Here is a 15,537-nt window from a genome sequence, read left to right on the forward strand (position 1 = left end):
ATTGTAAAAGGAGAAAGGAAATTCCTTGCCGTCTAGTATTGCCTGAAAAACAGGACACAGACTAGTCGAAAAAGTTTTTCTGTGATAAAGATATAATTCAGCTGTTAGACCGTCTGGACCAGGACTCGTGGCAATATTCAAACTGTTTATTGCACTTTCTACCTCTGAACGCGTAATCTTTGCAGCTAAAAAATTGCGTTCCTCATCGCTGATCTTTTTATTGTAATATCGCATCACCTCAAATCTGTGTAACGAGTCTGGTTCATTATCAGTGTAAAGGTCCTTGTAATAATCCGAGAATTCAGACAACATTTCATCTGTGTTGGTCGTTTTAGCACCGTTTGGCAAGAGCAACTCGTGTATCAAAGTTTTCGGTTGGCAACATTTTACCCACCTTTTGACAGCTTTTGGGTTTCCGTTGCATGCTTCTTTTACCGTATTTTTCATTACCGTTAGCAATTCTGCCGCTTCCTTTTGTTCCAGGTCCTTCAACATTTGATGTAAACGACACCTCTCCTCTTCACAAGAGACTTCTTTCAAACTCCGAAGCAAATTTTGCTTATAGCTGCTATCGATGCGTTTTTTGTTGATACGTATGCTCCTCAGGACATCCCGCAATCGTTGCTTTTGTTCGTCATAGTTATTTAATTCGATTTTCAACTCTAGGAGTAGTTCTTTTATTGTTTCGTGATTGTTCAGTAGGATATTGTTATTAAGCCTCCACACTCCACAACCTACATCAAGATTGTCTCCTATTTTCAAAGTTCCCTCCACACAGTGGTGATCACTCAACTCGGTTGCAATGGTTTTGACGTCACTAAAATTTTCAAGGATGTTTGAGAAAATATAATCAATTCTTGTCTGCGTTCCTGTTTTTTTGCATTTATGTGTAAATCTGTTTTCTCCAAATTTCAAGGCTACATCGTCCATCAAAAATATGCTAAGGATTGGGCTTAATCTTTTGAAGATCTGGATGTGCATGTCTTTGGTCACTGTTCCCTCGCAGTTTTTTCCAGCGCGGTCTCTTTTCAAATTTGAGAACGCGAAGTCTCCAAGAAGAACTATGTTTTTCTCAAAGACTTTCTCTATGTTTGTAATCGAATCACACAGTAATTGACATGCTTTTGTGTATTCGGACGTTTTAATGTATGTATTTAAAATACATAAGTTCAAATCAATAAAAGTCGTAACAATGCACGAGTCAGTGCTGCTTGTGCGCTTAAAAGTTAACTTACTATTCCAAAAGGTTAGCAGTCCACCGCTACGACCAGTGCTGGGCATAAAGTGATAATTAAAAAAATTTAGTTTCAAAATTGAACAAATCTCTTCGCTTAGTACCTCCGTCTTTACCTCTTGAAAACAGAAGACACGAAGTGTCTCCTGGTCAGAGTAATCTAAATGTTGATTTAAAAATCTTAGCAATTTTGTGCCTTTAAGCAGGCCGCAACAGTTCCAAGTCGTAATCTTAATTTTCATTTGTGTCTATCTCTTCGAGTTCTAAAACTGTTGGAGGCTTCCCTGTTGTGGTTGCTATTTTAATTTTGTTATTCGTACGACCACTTCTTCGTATCTTCCCTATTGATTCGAAGTTTGTTTGTTCTGCTTGATCTGAATTGCTTGGAACAGTACTGCCCCCTTTTTCCGTCTCATCACTTTCTATCGTGTTTAAGGTTGTCGGATTAAATTGCTTTTTACTTTGGGTTTCTAGAGAAGGACTGGATGCTTTCGTGGTTTGCGTTTCATTCTTTGTTCTGCTCGCAGCATCGTGGTTTTCATCTCTCCCCATTCGTGCTTCTTCTCTTTCATGTGCTCTCTTACTTCTACAGTACTTTTCGTGGTGTCCTTGAAAATGCATTTCTCGTTCTTTGCAGAAGCTGCATTCCAATAAGCTAGGAATATTTGCAAAAAATTCGAATTCGCCCATTGAGAATGCCCGAGTACAATTTGTGTTTGCCCATTCTTTCAGCATCTCCTGATGCTGCGCTGACTCGACAACAATTTTAGCTTGCGCTGTGCCAGTGAAATACCATCCACCGTCTTCACTTTCGAATCGTTGTTTCTTGATTGGAGCTAATAACCTCGTATCAGGGAGCCCAAGTTGTTCAATGATTGCAGTATCGAGTAAAAAGTGTGGTATATTACGGAGATGTAGGGTTGTCTCCTTTGGATAGCTGTTAGGTATGTTTTCTCTTGGCTCCCAAGCACTTAAGTGCTTTCCCCTAACATCTATTCCACGCATCTTGAGTTCTGATATCGATTGTCTCATTGTTGGAGGTGCTAATAGCCGGACTGCGTGAAGCTTCCTCCCATCTGATTTCTCTATGATTGTTTTCAGTACTGTAATGTTATTCCTTTCCGCTTCAGGCAGACTTTTCCTGATTTTCATTACTGTTTCTCGAAATAAAAGTTCTTGTTGTTCTCTATTTAGAAAGATTTCGCAAGTGAAAGGCATAAATTCAGCTTTCAGAACAATTGGAGGCTTGATTTGGGCTTTTGAAGCAGCTTTTTCTGCAAAGGATGCTGCTTTGGGGGGCGAGACCGTACCCTGAAGGAGCAGTTCGTTGGTTATTTCTGTCATGATTGCGGCTTTGTTATTTGTTCTATTCGTAATTTGTTCTTTTCGTAATTTGTTCTTTTCGTTATATATTACTTTTCTTTAAAGTTTCTTGCAAAAGTTGTATGTAGCACAGACAAGTTGTAGCACACAGCCAGTTATGCGACGAAGTCAGGGGGAAGCGGGGTTAATCAGGGGGAAGCGGGGTTCACTAAAGAAAGGGTAAAAATAAAAGGAAGAGGAAGCAATATCCCTTTAGTCTTTTCCCGGAGAGCCGGGGTAACGAACCTACCCCGGTCTGCGCTTGCTGCCACCAGACTAACTCCGAATTCGGGTGGCGGTGCGTTCCTACTGTGCTATCGGAGCTGTTTATTTATTTAATTAATTGTAAATATAAACTCAAAGTCACAAGCGAACGTTTTACGTTGGAGTATTGGAATAGTATTCACACTGTAAAGTTCACGCTGTAAGGCTTTGAGAACGCGTTTAAAGTCTTTTCAAATTTGAGAACGCGTTAAAGTCTTCAAGAAGAATTATGTTTTTCGCAAAGACATTATGTTTGTAATCGAATCACTCAGTAATTGACATGCTTTTGTGTATTCGGACGTTTTAATGTATGTATTTAAGATACATAAGTTCAAATCAATAAAAGTCGTAACAATGCACGAGTCAGTGCTGCTTGTGCGCTTAAAAGTTAACTTACTATTCCAAAAGGTTAGCAGTCCACCGCTACGACCAGTGCTGGGCATAAAGTGATAATTAAAAAAATTTAGTTTCAAAATTGAACAAGTCTCTTCGCTTAGTACCTCCGTCTTTACCTCTTGAAAACAGACGATACGAAGTGTCTCCTGGTCAGAGTAATCTAAATGTTGATTTAAAAATCTTAGCAATTCTGTGCCTTTAAGCAGGCCGCAACAGTTCCAAGTCGTAACCTTAATTTTCATTTGTGTAGATTTTCAGTTTAGACCTCAATATGTTAGCGCAGAGCTAACAAAATTCAAGCAATTGTATTATTTTGTATCTAGTCTATTGACTTGTGGCGGCGTGTTCAGTAGAGTTGAGCAAATTTATCTTTTTAATCCCCGCATAAACGCCACAACATTCCCTTTTCCCTTAGTTCCCACACAAGCCAAAAGGCATTCTCCATTTGCTTGTAACGCCCCCCCCCCCCACACACACACACACACACACACACCGTACAACAAAGTAATACAACACAATCTATGACACGGGTTATCTTGAATAGTGTTTCGCACAATAACTCATTAAAAATATAAGAATAAACAGGGCAAATTATATGAAAATGGGCAGAATTCACATCAACAGTGTGCATTTTAGGTGTATGTATACACAAAAGGTTTCTACATATAGAATAGACCGCTGACGAATTGTTCTTAAAAAACGGTTACGTGTAAAAGAGTCAACGTTACAAAGCGTCGCAAGCTGACTTGATTTAGAAAGAGCCGTTAGAAAGGTGAACGCAAAAAGTTTCCTTTAATTGTTCCGACCCACTTTAGTGGGGGAGGAACTATATACTCAAAAGGGTTTTTTGTTCAGACAATTTTGGCCGATCGATATAATCATCGTAGAGAGTTGTGTTGTGAGTGTATCATTAAAAAGCCCATCCAGTGTAGATTACGGAATTAAAAAGATTTTTTCATTTTTCGCTTTTTATAGGGAGTTATCGAGGCTGAAAGTTTTGTGAATATGTGAAGTAATTCAGCTGTTTTTATTCACATTTTCGGTATTTTTGACCTAATTTTCGCGAATTTTGCTAAATTACGTAAAATTTTTTACGGTAGTGTTACTAATTTTATCTCTAAAGATAGAGTTGAGGGTTCAAGAATTCTTCGATCCGAGTTTTTTGGCTTGAATTTTGGCTAATTTTTTTTTCAAAATTCGACTTTTTTTGTTAACAAATTTGGTTTATAGCCCAATTATTTTATATTTGCTGGAAGTCGATACCTTAAAACTGCTGCCATATTCTTTTTAAGCTGACAAACCAGCTAGTTCTACGCCCGCTGGCTTCGAGAGTCTTCTGGAATTATTATTTCGCCAGTTTTTTTGCATATTAAACGATCATTAAACAAAATGCATTTTTATTTTTGACAAACTTAAAAACTTTGTTGAGAAATTGATCTGTTTCGCAACCATCTGAACAAATGAGTATTTTGTTAGACGTGCAGTAACATCTGGGTGATCTTGATCTCGCGATGGATCCTTACAAAAGTTTAGATTTTAATGCAGCGCGACTTTTTTTCAAAAAATTTCCGCTATGTAAAGGTTTTTTATGTAAACTTTTCTTACTTGCAAGAAATTCAGATCAAGGCTCAATGAATGACAGACACTATTGACAAAAATTAAGGACAAACGAGATTATATTACGGTTTCAGAATAAGCTCATGGTTTTTGTGGATCTGATCAACTGTTTTCGTAAAAACTTTTTAAGTACTTCTTAAATTTTGCTTTCATTTGTTATCTTTTTTGTAGTCCATTAGCTTATGATCCCAGGTCAAAATCCACTTTTTTATGAGCTAAAAATGAATAGGCAAATATTTCAGGTGTTATCTAATGTCTGTTTTAACTTTGAATATAATTGTTTTAAGAAAATATCGGCTAATTTTTGAACTTTGCCACTATTTTTTATTTTATTGTTCTCAACTTCGGGCGCTGTCTTAGTAAAAAAAAGCAGAAACCCATTTCGTCTGGGTTATAAATTAATGTTCGTAATAGTTTTATGTTCAATTAATGGTCTCTTTCTTTTTATACTACGTGTTTTCAATTTTTTTTTATTTTTGAGCATAGTTGCATATTTTATGAGTTCATTTTGTTGCCCTGACAAATTTTCATATTATTGACCAGTCCAATTGAAGGAAAGCATAGTAGGGAAAATTCACAGCGTTGAGAAAAAATCGTATCTGGATATGTTAATTGTTTTGGTTATATAGTTTATACTTTTTGGGCTTAGACACAGTTATCTCGCAAAATTTAAATGAAATTTTTGCCTATATTTGTGTTTTTTGTTGTTGTACGCCAAAAGACTTCAAAACTGAAATAAGAAAAAAAATTTCAACTGTATCCTTTTTGCTTTTATGTTCCCAACCATGTTACTCAATCTCACTAATTAGAAATCTTAATTACTTTTGTTGATTCGTACATTTTTTGCGCTGGGTTATACGCTGTGACATTGCTTCGACCATTAAATTCACAAAAAGTTTTCGAGATTTACATACTGTTAAATTTTTGGGTTTCTTATTGTTGTCATCTCCACGTAGTCCTTTTACAAGGAAGGTTCTTTGGTATTAAAATGAAGAGAGAGTGACAACTCACAGAGAGAGTGACAACCTCTCGGAGGTTTTACAATCTAATCCATCGCTGTTTGTCAAAATTTTAAGTCTGTTATGACTTTTGAAAATAATTGTTTTCGAAGACATTTGGTTTTTTGAGCTTCGTCATTTTTTTAAATAGTTTTCCGGTCGATTTGTAGCTCAGTCTCTATAAACACAAGTAACAACACGTTTTCAGTGAACTATAATTTGATTTTTATGATGATTTTAGCTTCAATCATTTGTTTCTTGGCTTTGTTACTACTGTTACGAGATTTTATAAAATATTTGAGATTTTTTTATATTTGTACATTTTATAGGATTTTTATTTTCTTTTTAATTTATAACAATAATCGTAGGTTCCATGGGCGTTGAAATTTCTCGCAATTAAACATTATTGGACAATAACATGTCTCAATTGATTCCTATGGAGATATAAATGAACATTTAGGGATTTAAGCTGACATCTAATGACCTTAATAACAGTAAAATTAATTGTTTTCAAAAATGGAAACGTATTTTTGAACTTCCCACCTCTTTGCTCTTTTGCTTGACCTGTTAACAGTTGCATTGAGGACACGTCTCCTATCTTTTCGATTGAATTATAGGTTAAATTGTTTCGTTTAAGTTTTATCTGATGCGAGTTTGATTTTATGATTTTAGTTATTATAGCCATCGAGTTTTGGTCGTAAATAAGGCTTGTTGTTTGATATTTATTATTGTCCTTTCTAGTAGTCCTATTATCAACAACGTTCATCGGCCCTCTAGGGTGGCATAATTTATTCTATTGGTTGTTTATTGAATGATGTATGTTGTTGAAGGTTTTCTAACTCTTCATCATTTGGCAGCCAAATAGCTCAAGAATGTGGATGAGCGGGGTCGGAACCTTATGTGCGTACGCACACTACCGAGCCTCCTTGTTACCCTAAATAGTTAGTTGATTACCGGTTCTGATAGTTTCATATCAAGTCCCATGAGCCGCTGAGGCATGTCCATGGCCCGCGGTAATTTCAAGATAATTAATTATTAATTCGCGTTCAATTCATTTTTGGAAAATATTAAAATTTGATTGGTCAAATATTCGGTTATGATTGGTTGAGAACTTGATAGTCTTATTTAAGACGGCAATTTAATTGGCTGCAAAATTTATCTTAAATTATTGCGCAATATTTACAAAAAATTTTGAACTCTTTCTGACGTTGGCTCTCTTACACGTAACCTAAACAATGGAGATACTTTTATCCATACAATTAAGTTAATAATATAACCGAGAGGTTAAGGTTTACATGCTTTCAGAATAAACATTATTTATAGAAATAATCCAAACTACAAAATTACTCTATTAATTGATCTTGTGATTATTGATTGCTAATACCCATCAAACTGTTTGTTCCTATATATAAAAATAAGAACCGAATGATCCCAATAGTCGGTCTATTGGAATATTTTTACTCTGGCATTACAAAACTCCCTTTCAGTTCTTTTGAAAAGTAATTTTTCTCGCTCTTACAGTAAAGCTTTACTCATTACACTTGTATGCTCTTCAAAACCAAACAACTTTCAATCTGATTAGTATCTTTTTGCCATCTTACCATCAACTGTTTTGTCAATTAATTCTGCTGTAATTGTAGGCGGTTTCCACAATTTTTTGGCTTGGTAGATTTCACTTAGAGCCTTGAATTTTTCAGATTATTGATTCAACTATTGGATAATGAGATGAACAAAATCACCAAAAAACTTGCCTGTTTCCGCAAATGCTTTAATAAGTGCATCAAAAAATTTTTGTCTATAGTCTTTACTCAGCCTGTTTCAATTTCAGACACAGTATTACCTATGTAGTTGTTTTCTATTTCCATTTGATGAAGTTCCATTTGTTTCGATGTTCCAAAACAAATACCGTCCAAGTCAATGAACTAATCGACTTTATGTAAACTGTTGAACTGCTTTCAATGCGTCGATAGAAAGCAGTTGAGACGTTTCGATAAAACTGCCAACAAAAGTGAAGATGAAATTAACCTATACTAGTTAAAGAAAAAAATCATTTCCACTTTTCCTAAAATATCTCAAATTAAAAAAAAACATACCCGGCAGATTGCCGGAAAATAGCCGCCGTTGATTCCCATAACTCTATTGGGATTGAAAGAAAAGAAAATATCAACAAAAATTGATATTTGTACAAAAACATTTTTAAGTACGATTTATTTTGATGTCATTTCGTAGTTGAACATACTCCTGTCTCTCAGTGAGAGGCTACAGGGTCTAGTATCAATACCATTATGCATTATAGATAGTAACTAAAACTTATGAGAACAAAGTACAAGTACCGGGCATCTAAAAATGGGATTTATGGGTTTATCCCGTTTCTATCTCTGACTTTGAATTTTTATACTGATTCTTTTGATTTTGAATTGCTTTGCTGAGCAGCTGCTGTTTAAAAGGATTTTTAAACAGCAGCTGATCTTTCGACATTTTGCCGCTTTTTCGACATTTCACGCAAAATGTCGAAAAAGAGGCAAAATGGGTAAAGCGGAAAAAAGTTCGAAAAGTAAAAAAAACATAGCAGGACGAGTCCTGACGTACAATTCAAAGAATTTTCATTGACTAAACAGAAAACTACACCTAGAACGGAATATGAATGGATTGGGAAAACTATTTAGAAAAAAATCCGATCCAAAAAATTGAAAAAACAGTAAAAATCAAAGTGAAATTGCCGCATGTGAACAAAAAACCACTAGCGAGAAAGCGAATTTTTGTTCAAACACCATTTTCTCACTCTACTTTAAATTTAGAGCAAAATTTCGCGCCGCAAAACCACTCGCTTTTTCGCTCTACTTCCTGTTTCGGCGTGACCAAGATCACTACTCCAATTTGACTTCACAAAGCATGAAAATGTGTGAACAGATCTTAAAAAAAAAGACAGCGCCCCAATACAATTCAAATTCTTTGATTTGTAAAAAATAGGAGCGCTTTAATAGCCGGCTGAGAAGATGAGGGCGGCTATTAAACAGTTTAAAAAATTAGCTGCTTAATATGTGACACAAGGAAATGCAAACCCACGTCATTACAACACGGATATCAACTATTAATGGCATTGGTGAAAACACGAGGAAACAGCCAAACAAATCAGTTTTCCACTCGGTGATCATAAAATTCATTGCAGAGCCATAAGTCACACTATTTTCAGAATTGACCGCCAAAATTTGAAAAAAAAATCCTTGTCACTTTTGGTAAATTAGAGCTCTTAGAGCACAGAACAGACTTAACGCTATCGGGCTTTTCCACGTTATACCGTTTTAAAGAAAAAAATGTCAAGATAAAAATCAGTCAAGCAAAAAACTTGCATTAAGAAAAAAATCAACATGACACATAAAATTGCCACAAACAAAATTTTTAGCATTTAAAAATTAAGAAAAAAAAACATACCACTTCAACCAATCTGTACACATAAAAACACTTATATTCAAAAACGTTCGAATATATGATATAATGCCACTCAATACGGAGAACATTATCAACACTATTTGGCCGGAATAACTAAATTGAAGTAAAAATTGATTTGCAATTACCACAAGTTAACAAAAAATTGCGCTCTCTTATCTAAACTTTTTGACACAATCGTTTTTTCAAACAAAAATGCGCCATGAACAGAACATAGCTGGCAGATTGCCAGAAAATAGCTGCAATAGCTTTGTAGATTTGCGGTCTCAAAAAGATAGTATAAGAAACAGACCAAAATAATACTTTTTATTAAATGCTCAGATGCTACATTTTGATCGAGAATCTGTCAAACTTATTGCTGCTTCTAATAGCTGCTCTCAAATAACCTTCAATTAGAGTGGCCCACGCTTACTTGAGCATATCTCTGTGAATTAAAGTAAAGAAAAGTCAATTTTAGAGCCAGGAAGTCATTTTTGAGTGTGCGGTAAGTCACGTGTGACCAAAAACTTCATAACGCGAATGAACAAAAAGCTCGCTCCACTAAGAGTGAAAAATGACGTACACGCACGCAGTTTAGTTGAAATTGCATGAACAAATGAACCAAGATCAGATTTGAAGCGGTTGTGACGTCATATGGTCGTAACAGAAATCTTGACTAAACAAAAGACTAGACCTAAAACGGACTATGAGTTAATTGGGAAAACCATTTCCAAAAAAAATCAGATCAAAAAATAAAATAGAAAATCAAAGTTAAAATACCGCATGTGAACAAAAACCACTGTCGAGAAAGGGAAATTTGGTTCAAGCAGAAAACTAGGCCTAGAATGAACTATGAAAGGATTGGGAAAACCATTAAAAAATCCTATCCCAAAAATTAAAAAAAAAACAGTAAAATCAAAGTGAAATTGCCGCATGTGAACAACAAAACCACTAGCGCGAAAGCAAACTTTTGTTCAAACACCGTTTTCTCACTCTGCTTTAAAATTAGAGCAAAAAAAATTCACGCTGCAAAACCACTCGCTTTTTAGCTCTACTTCCGGTTTCGGCGTGACTAAAATAACTACTCCGATTGTACTTCAAAAATCATAAAAATGTGTGAACAGATCTCAAAAGACAGCGCCCCAATACAATTCAAATTTTGAATTGTAAAAAACCAAAAGAAGGCCAATAATAGCCCCAACTATCGCTGTGCGGCTATTAAAAACAGCTCTCTCTCTCTCTCCTCTCAACAATTTTGTTCAGCAACTTGATCTAAACACTTCGGATTTACTGTTTCATATAAGCTCTAATAAATAACGAACATAGCCGGCAGATTTCTGGACGAAAGCCGAGAAACAGACTCACGAGCCCTAGCATAGCAAGACAAAAGTTAAGGCAAGTTTTCAAGAACGCAAATTTGAGACAATTTTGGGCTTTTCTGTGATATAATAATCGAAGAAAACCCTTGTTTCATTAAATGATGAACAATTCTTAAGCAACAGGGTTCCATTTTTGGTTGCAAGAATCATCCGTGAGAACACGAATGAAAAAACATAAACCGGAAGACTGCAGAATTGAACCGAGGCCAGAAAGTAACAAGACCGCAGCCATCTACTTACTTAAACGAGATATGCGTCCCACTATAATAATCAATTTGAAAAAGACAAGGAAACTTAAATAACATAGCCGGCAGAGAGCCAGAAAAGCTGCGAAACTTGTGTGCCACAGAATACAGATAGAAACACAGAAATAAGTTGCAAAAGTTATCGAAGACGCTTAAAAAGTGTACAAAATTTTCGGCGGTAATTTAATAATAGCATTCAACATAAACTACACAGGAGCTTTTTTAGTGACTCTTATTACACCTATGAATTTCTTTGACCTTTAACTAATTCAAATTAGAATAAAACTGAAGTGCAAAAGTCATCGTCTTCAGTCAGGTTATGTCACGGATCAAAATCTAATCACGCAAATCAACTTAAAAAACTTTGGTGGAGTGAGTGAGAAATGACGACATGTGCGCAAATGCCGTTGGTTACATAAAGAAATCATTCAGAAAATTTTACTTTCAGCTTTGCGGCGTGAACAAATGTAAAACGAAAAAAAAAAATGATCGTCAGACAAAGGAACAAAAACACAGCCGGAGGACTCCGGAATCAACTCGAAGTAAAAATCAACTTACACCATAGCAAACCATTAAATGATTAAACTAATACTTTCATTATAACATTAAATTGGAGACAAGTAGAGGAAATAAATTATCAGGAAAAAGCAAAATTATGAAAAAAATTTGGAAGCTTTTATAAGTTGTAACTCCAAAAGCATTGTTTTTAATAGATGCCCCCGAAAGATTCAATTGAGTTCAGCAAACGATATACACAACCAAAATACAGCTCAAAAACGGAGAAAAACCGAAAAGTAAATAAAGGACAAAATCTAGCAATAAGAACAAAAAAAATTTTCAAAAATTTTCAAAAATATACAGTTTTCTAAAAATTGCGAACTCTCAATTGCTGTTCTCAACAAACCCTAAACAACACTTCCAGACTACAAAAACAGCAGAATTGATTAAATCATTTTATAAAAAGTATCAAAACCTTAACTCTTATCACTTAAAAATAACCCTACAAATAACCCTTGGAGACTTGAACATTAAATAATTCTGAAAGTGCGAAAACGAAAAGAATTAGCAAATTTTAGCGAAAATCAGCAAAATTAGCGCAAACAATTGTTTTAAATTTTCTTCAGCTGAAAAAATTAATTTATATAAACAAAATTAGAGAGGGCACGAAGACCAACATAGTCGGCAGATTGCCGGAAAATAGCCGCGTTAGACGCTTGTGACCTTCAATGAATTGAAACAACTAAAGAAATAAGATAGACAGATCGATCACCAGTCTTTTAATAGACAATAAGACTTTTTGGGTTGGATTTGGACTGTAAATTTAATGACACATACGGTCCACAAGGAAAAAGCCCTAAAAAGCTTTTTCAAAAATGACATTCAAAATCAAAAACTCAAGACTAATATTCGAGAATTAGGGCATATAAGTTTGGCACTACTTAGATGCATACTATTGATCTTTAACTAGTAAATGTTTTCCTGAGTGAAGTAAGTCACGCAGAGCAGTACAAGTTATTGCAAAAATCAATTCTAAAAAGCAGGTTGTAAGAATCATCGATGGAGACGACGATCTAAAAAAAACCACGATGTCCCCAAAAATAGCCGTTATCGCTTCGCGGCTACTAATAAAAACAACATAGACCAACCAAGAAAATTACGCTAGACACTAAAAACATAGCTGGCAAATTGTGGGAAAACAGTCGCTGTTGAAGCGCTTGACGCATATCGGGACTGAAACTGAAAAGCAAAAAAGACTTTCCCAGGTTTCAAAAAGTATTCAAATTTGATACGCAGCTTTAGTTATAATCTAAAACTACACTTAATTCAGCGTCTAAAATGAAAGCTACTAAGCTTAATAATAATGTCAGCTAGCAATCGCTCCAATGTCTTTTGATAATCTAATATAAATATATACGTGATCAAAATATAAAGCAAATTTAAAAAAGGCATGCGGATAAATACTAGCCGTTGAGAGGCTGGCGGCGGCTATTTAACATGAATAAGAGTACAAAAACCGCTAAATAGCGTCTAAAATGGCGATATAACAAATAGCTCAAAAAGGCTCCCAAACGTACAGTGGATTGTTAATATGGAATAGTCATTTTTGTGAGTAAGTCAAGTGTGACCGAAAATTTAATCACGCAAATGAACAAAAGACTCGCTCCACTAAGAGCGAAAAATGACGTCACACACGCACTTCGGTTGAAATTGCATGAACGAATGAACAAAAAGCAGATTTGAAGTGGTTGTGACGTCATATGGTCGTAACAAAAATCGCGACGACGAAATAAAAATAAAACCAAGAGAAGGCCAATAATAGCACCAGCTATCGCTGTGCGGCTATTAAAAAACCAATTTACCGAAAAACTAGAGTAAAATTTAACTGCTTCGAAGCCGTCGCACCTGATCAATAAATTTTGCTCGCGTTTGGAAAATGCACCTAATATTCTCGCTCTCTCTCAAAAAACGCGGCACGAACAAAATCCACTCTTCTCTTTGCGCTTCAGCTAGTTCAACCGTTTGACATGAACTCTTAGTGCAGCATTGACTTTTACAACCTGTATTAAACACTCCAAAAAATTATTGATCAAAAAAGACGCTCTACAAATACTCCTTTTCGAGTCATAAAAACCACAATCACCGCAATATAGCTACGCTCAGCTTACAGCTTTGCCTCTATAAAAAGAGGTTAAAAATAAGAAACCCATTAAATTAAACTTTATGGAAAATCCCCACAAGTTGTGACTCTTTAACAAATAGTTCCAGCATACATTGGATTACTGTTCCCTTTATTCAATAGCATCAGCCTTCACAGAAACAACAAAAAACGATCAAAATCGACACCAGATACAACACAAACGTTGCTTACAGTGAAAACCGAGAAACTATTGGCGTTGTCAAAGTCTAAGAACCGACCTTCACACCATATGAACTTATGTCTCCTGAACGAGACTAGTAAGCCGTAAGGCTCTAAAAGAAAAGACATAATCTACCGGATGAAAAACAGTTTCAACTTTAGTTCAATTCATACCTGCATTCTTCTTGGAATTGCAGCTGACTCAATCGCTTGTAGTTCCTTGAAAGAGTTCAGCTCAGTTTGTGACTGTTGTATCTGTTCATGGATCTCGTTCAACTGTTTCGTCAAACCAATCGACCGAGACTGGTATCCTCCCAGGAGTATTTTCAGTTTCTTCTCGTACTTTGAGGCTTTCTTCGCGTCACGAGCCATATGTGCTCTGTTTTGCTGAAATCAGACATTAGGCATGTCATTTATCAAATAAAATACTCTTACCTTTTCGCTTAGATTACTGCCAAGTTATATTATTATAGAAGCGCACAACATCGAATGAATTAGAGATCTCATTAAAATGCAAAGTCAATCAGTTCTGTTTCGACCTCAGCCTAGCGGGAGTAAAACACTTTTTATGCCCCAACACCATAAACAACACCGGGGTGGGGTTGTAATTTTAATTTTGATAAAACCGTAAACTTTTCAGCATATGCAAAAACCCCATATTTTTTGGGTTTTTAAAAGAAAGTTTTGCAAATTTGGCTCTTCTCGACTCCTTCGTACTGTTTGCTTACCTCCAGACGCTTTTCCAGGTACTCGAGGCGTTCCTTCTTGCTGAGATATTTGCCATGGGTGTATCTGTTCTGAGAGGGCACAAACAGGATCTTCTCATAGCACTCTGCCCATACTTGGGAGTAGATATCCAGGGGCAGATTCCCATGACCCATCCCATCTTTTACCAACTCCATCTCGCTTTTCAACATGTTGTGAGCCTAGAATAATTTATTATTTCAGTCTAAACATAACCGACTACCATCCATGATTTGTTCTTTAAGGACAGTCGAGGGTTTTGCTTTGGTTGTAGCTAGATTAAGCACAGGGAGTCTAGTCTCAGAGTGCTAAGATAACATTGGGGCGGGGTAAAAATGAGGGTTTAAAACCGCTTCTCAGACCATGGAAGTTCTAAAGCAACTTTGCTGAGTCGTATTCTCAGTGAATCTGTAAGCTAACGGCTCAGAGACTTTTAAACAAAAAACGGTCAAGCCAAACATGTACAATAATTGCCTAAATGGGACTAAGAAGTTCAATAGTGGGCTTCAAATAACCACATTAGAGGTTTAAGATATACCACTATTAAGATCTGAAAAGAAAAATGGCACCAGTTTCGGCGCACTTTTCATTTGACTTCTAGTATTAAATTGCCGCCAATTGAGTTCAGCTGCTTGAAATTGTGATTGAGAGAGAATTTTAGATCACGCGAAAAGCAAAAAGTCAAGGGCGTAAAAGTCACTCGAAAACTCAAAACCGTCAAGCAAAAATTTTGCAAGAATACCGGAAACGACTCGAATTGTCGTGCAAAATAATCTCTACAGTAACTTGGAAAAAAACCAGAATATCGAAAAAACACTAGAAATAACAAAAATAGCAGACCAATATAACAAAGAGCGTTAAAACTTTTTCAGTTCAGGGGTGTAGGTAGGTGCTGGTGAGGGGGGGGGGAGGGGGTTCGTAGTTGGGGGCAGGTAGATGGTGGTGGGGGTGTAGGTAGGTGGGGTGGGGAGTAGGTAGGTACGTGTGGGGAGGGGTGGGGGGGTAGGTAGGTATG

The 15,537-nt window shown here is 35.9% G+C and overlaps 1 protein-coding gene across 1 annotated transcript in view; it reads right to left on the reverse strand.

Annotated features, from left to right (window-relative positions):
- Positions 1-15,537, reverse strand: part of LOC142354592 (cell division cycle 5-related protein-like) — a 68,942-nt gene that overhangs the window by 16,579 nt on the left and 36,826 nt on the right. The window contains exons 14-15 of the mRNA XM_075406920.1: positions 14,507-14,704; positions 13,953-14,165 (exon numbers count right to left, since the gene is read on the reverse strand). Of these exons, the coding sequence (XP_075263035.1) occupies positions 13,953-14,165; positions 14,507-14,704 (411 nt within the window). The remainder of the gene's footprint in view (positions 1-13,952; positions 14,166-14,506; positions 14,705-15,537) is intronic.

The sequence above is a fragment of the Convolutriloba macropyga genome, chromosome 15 (genome assembly GCF_964194025.1).
Source record: "Convolutriloba macropyga chromosome 15, txConMacr16.3, whole genome shotgun sequence".
Classification (NCBI taxonomy): domain Eukaryota; kingdom Metazoa; phylum Xenacoelomorpha; order Acoela; family Convolutidae; genus Convolutriloba; species Convolutriloba macropyga.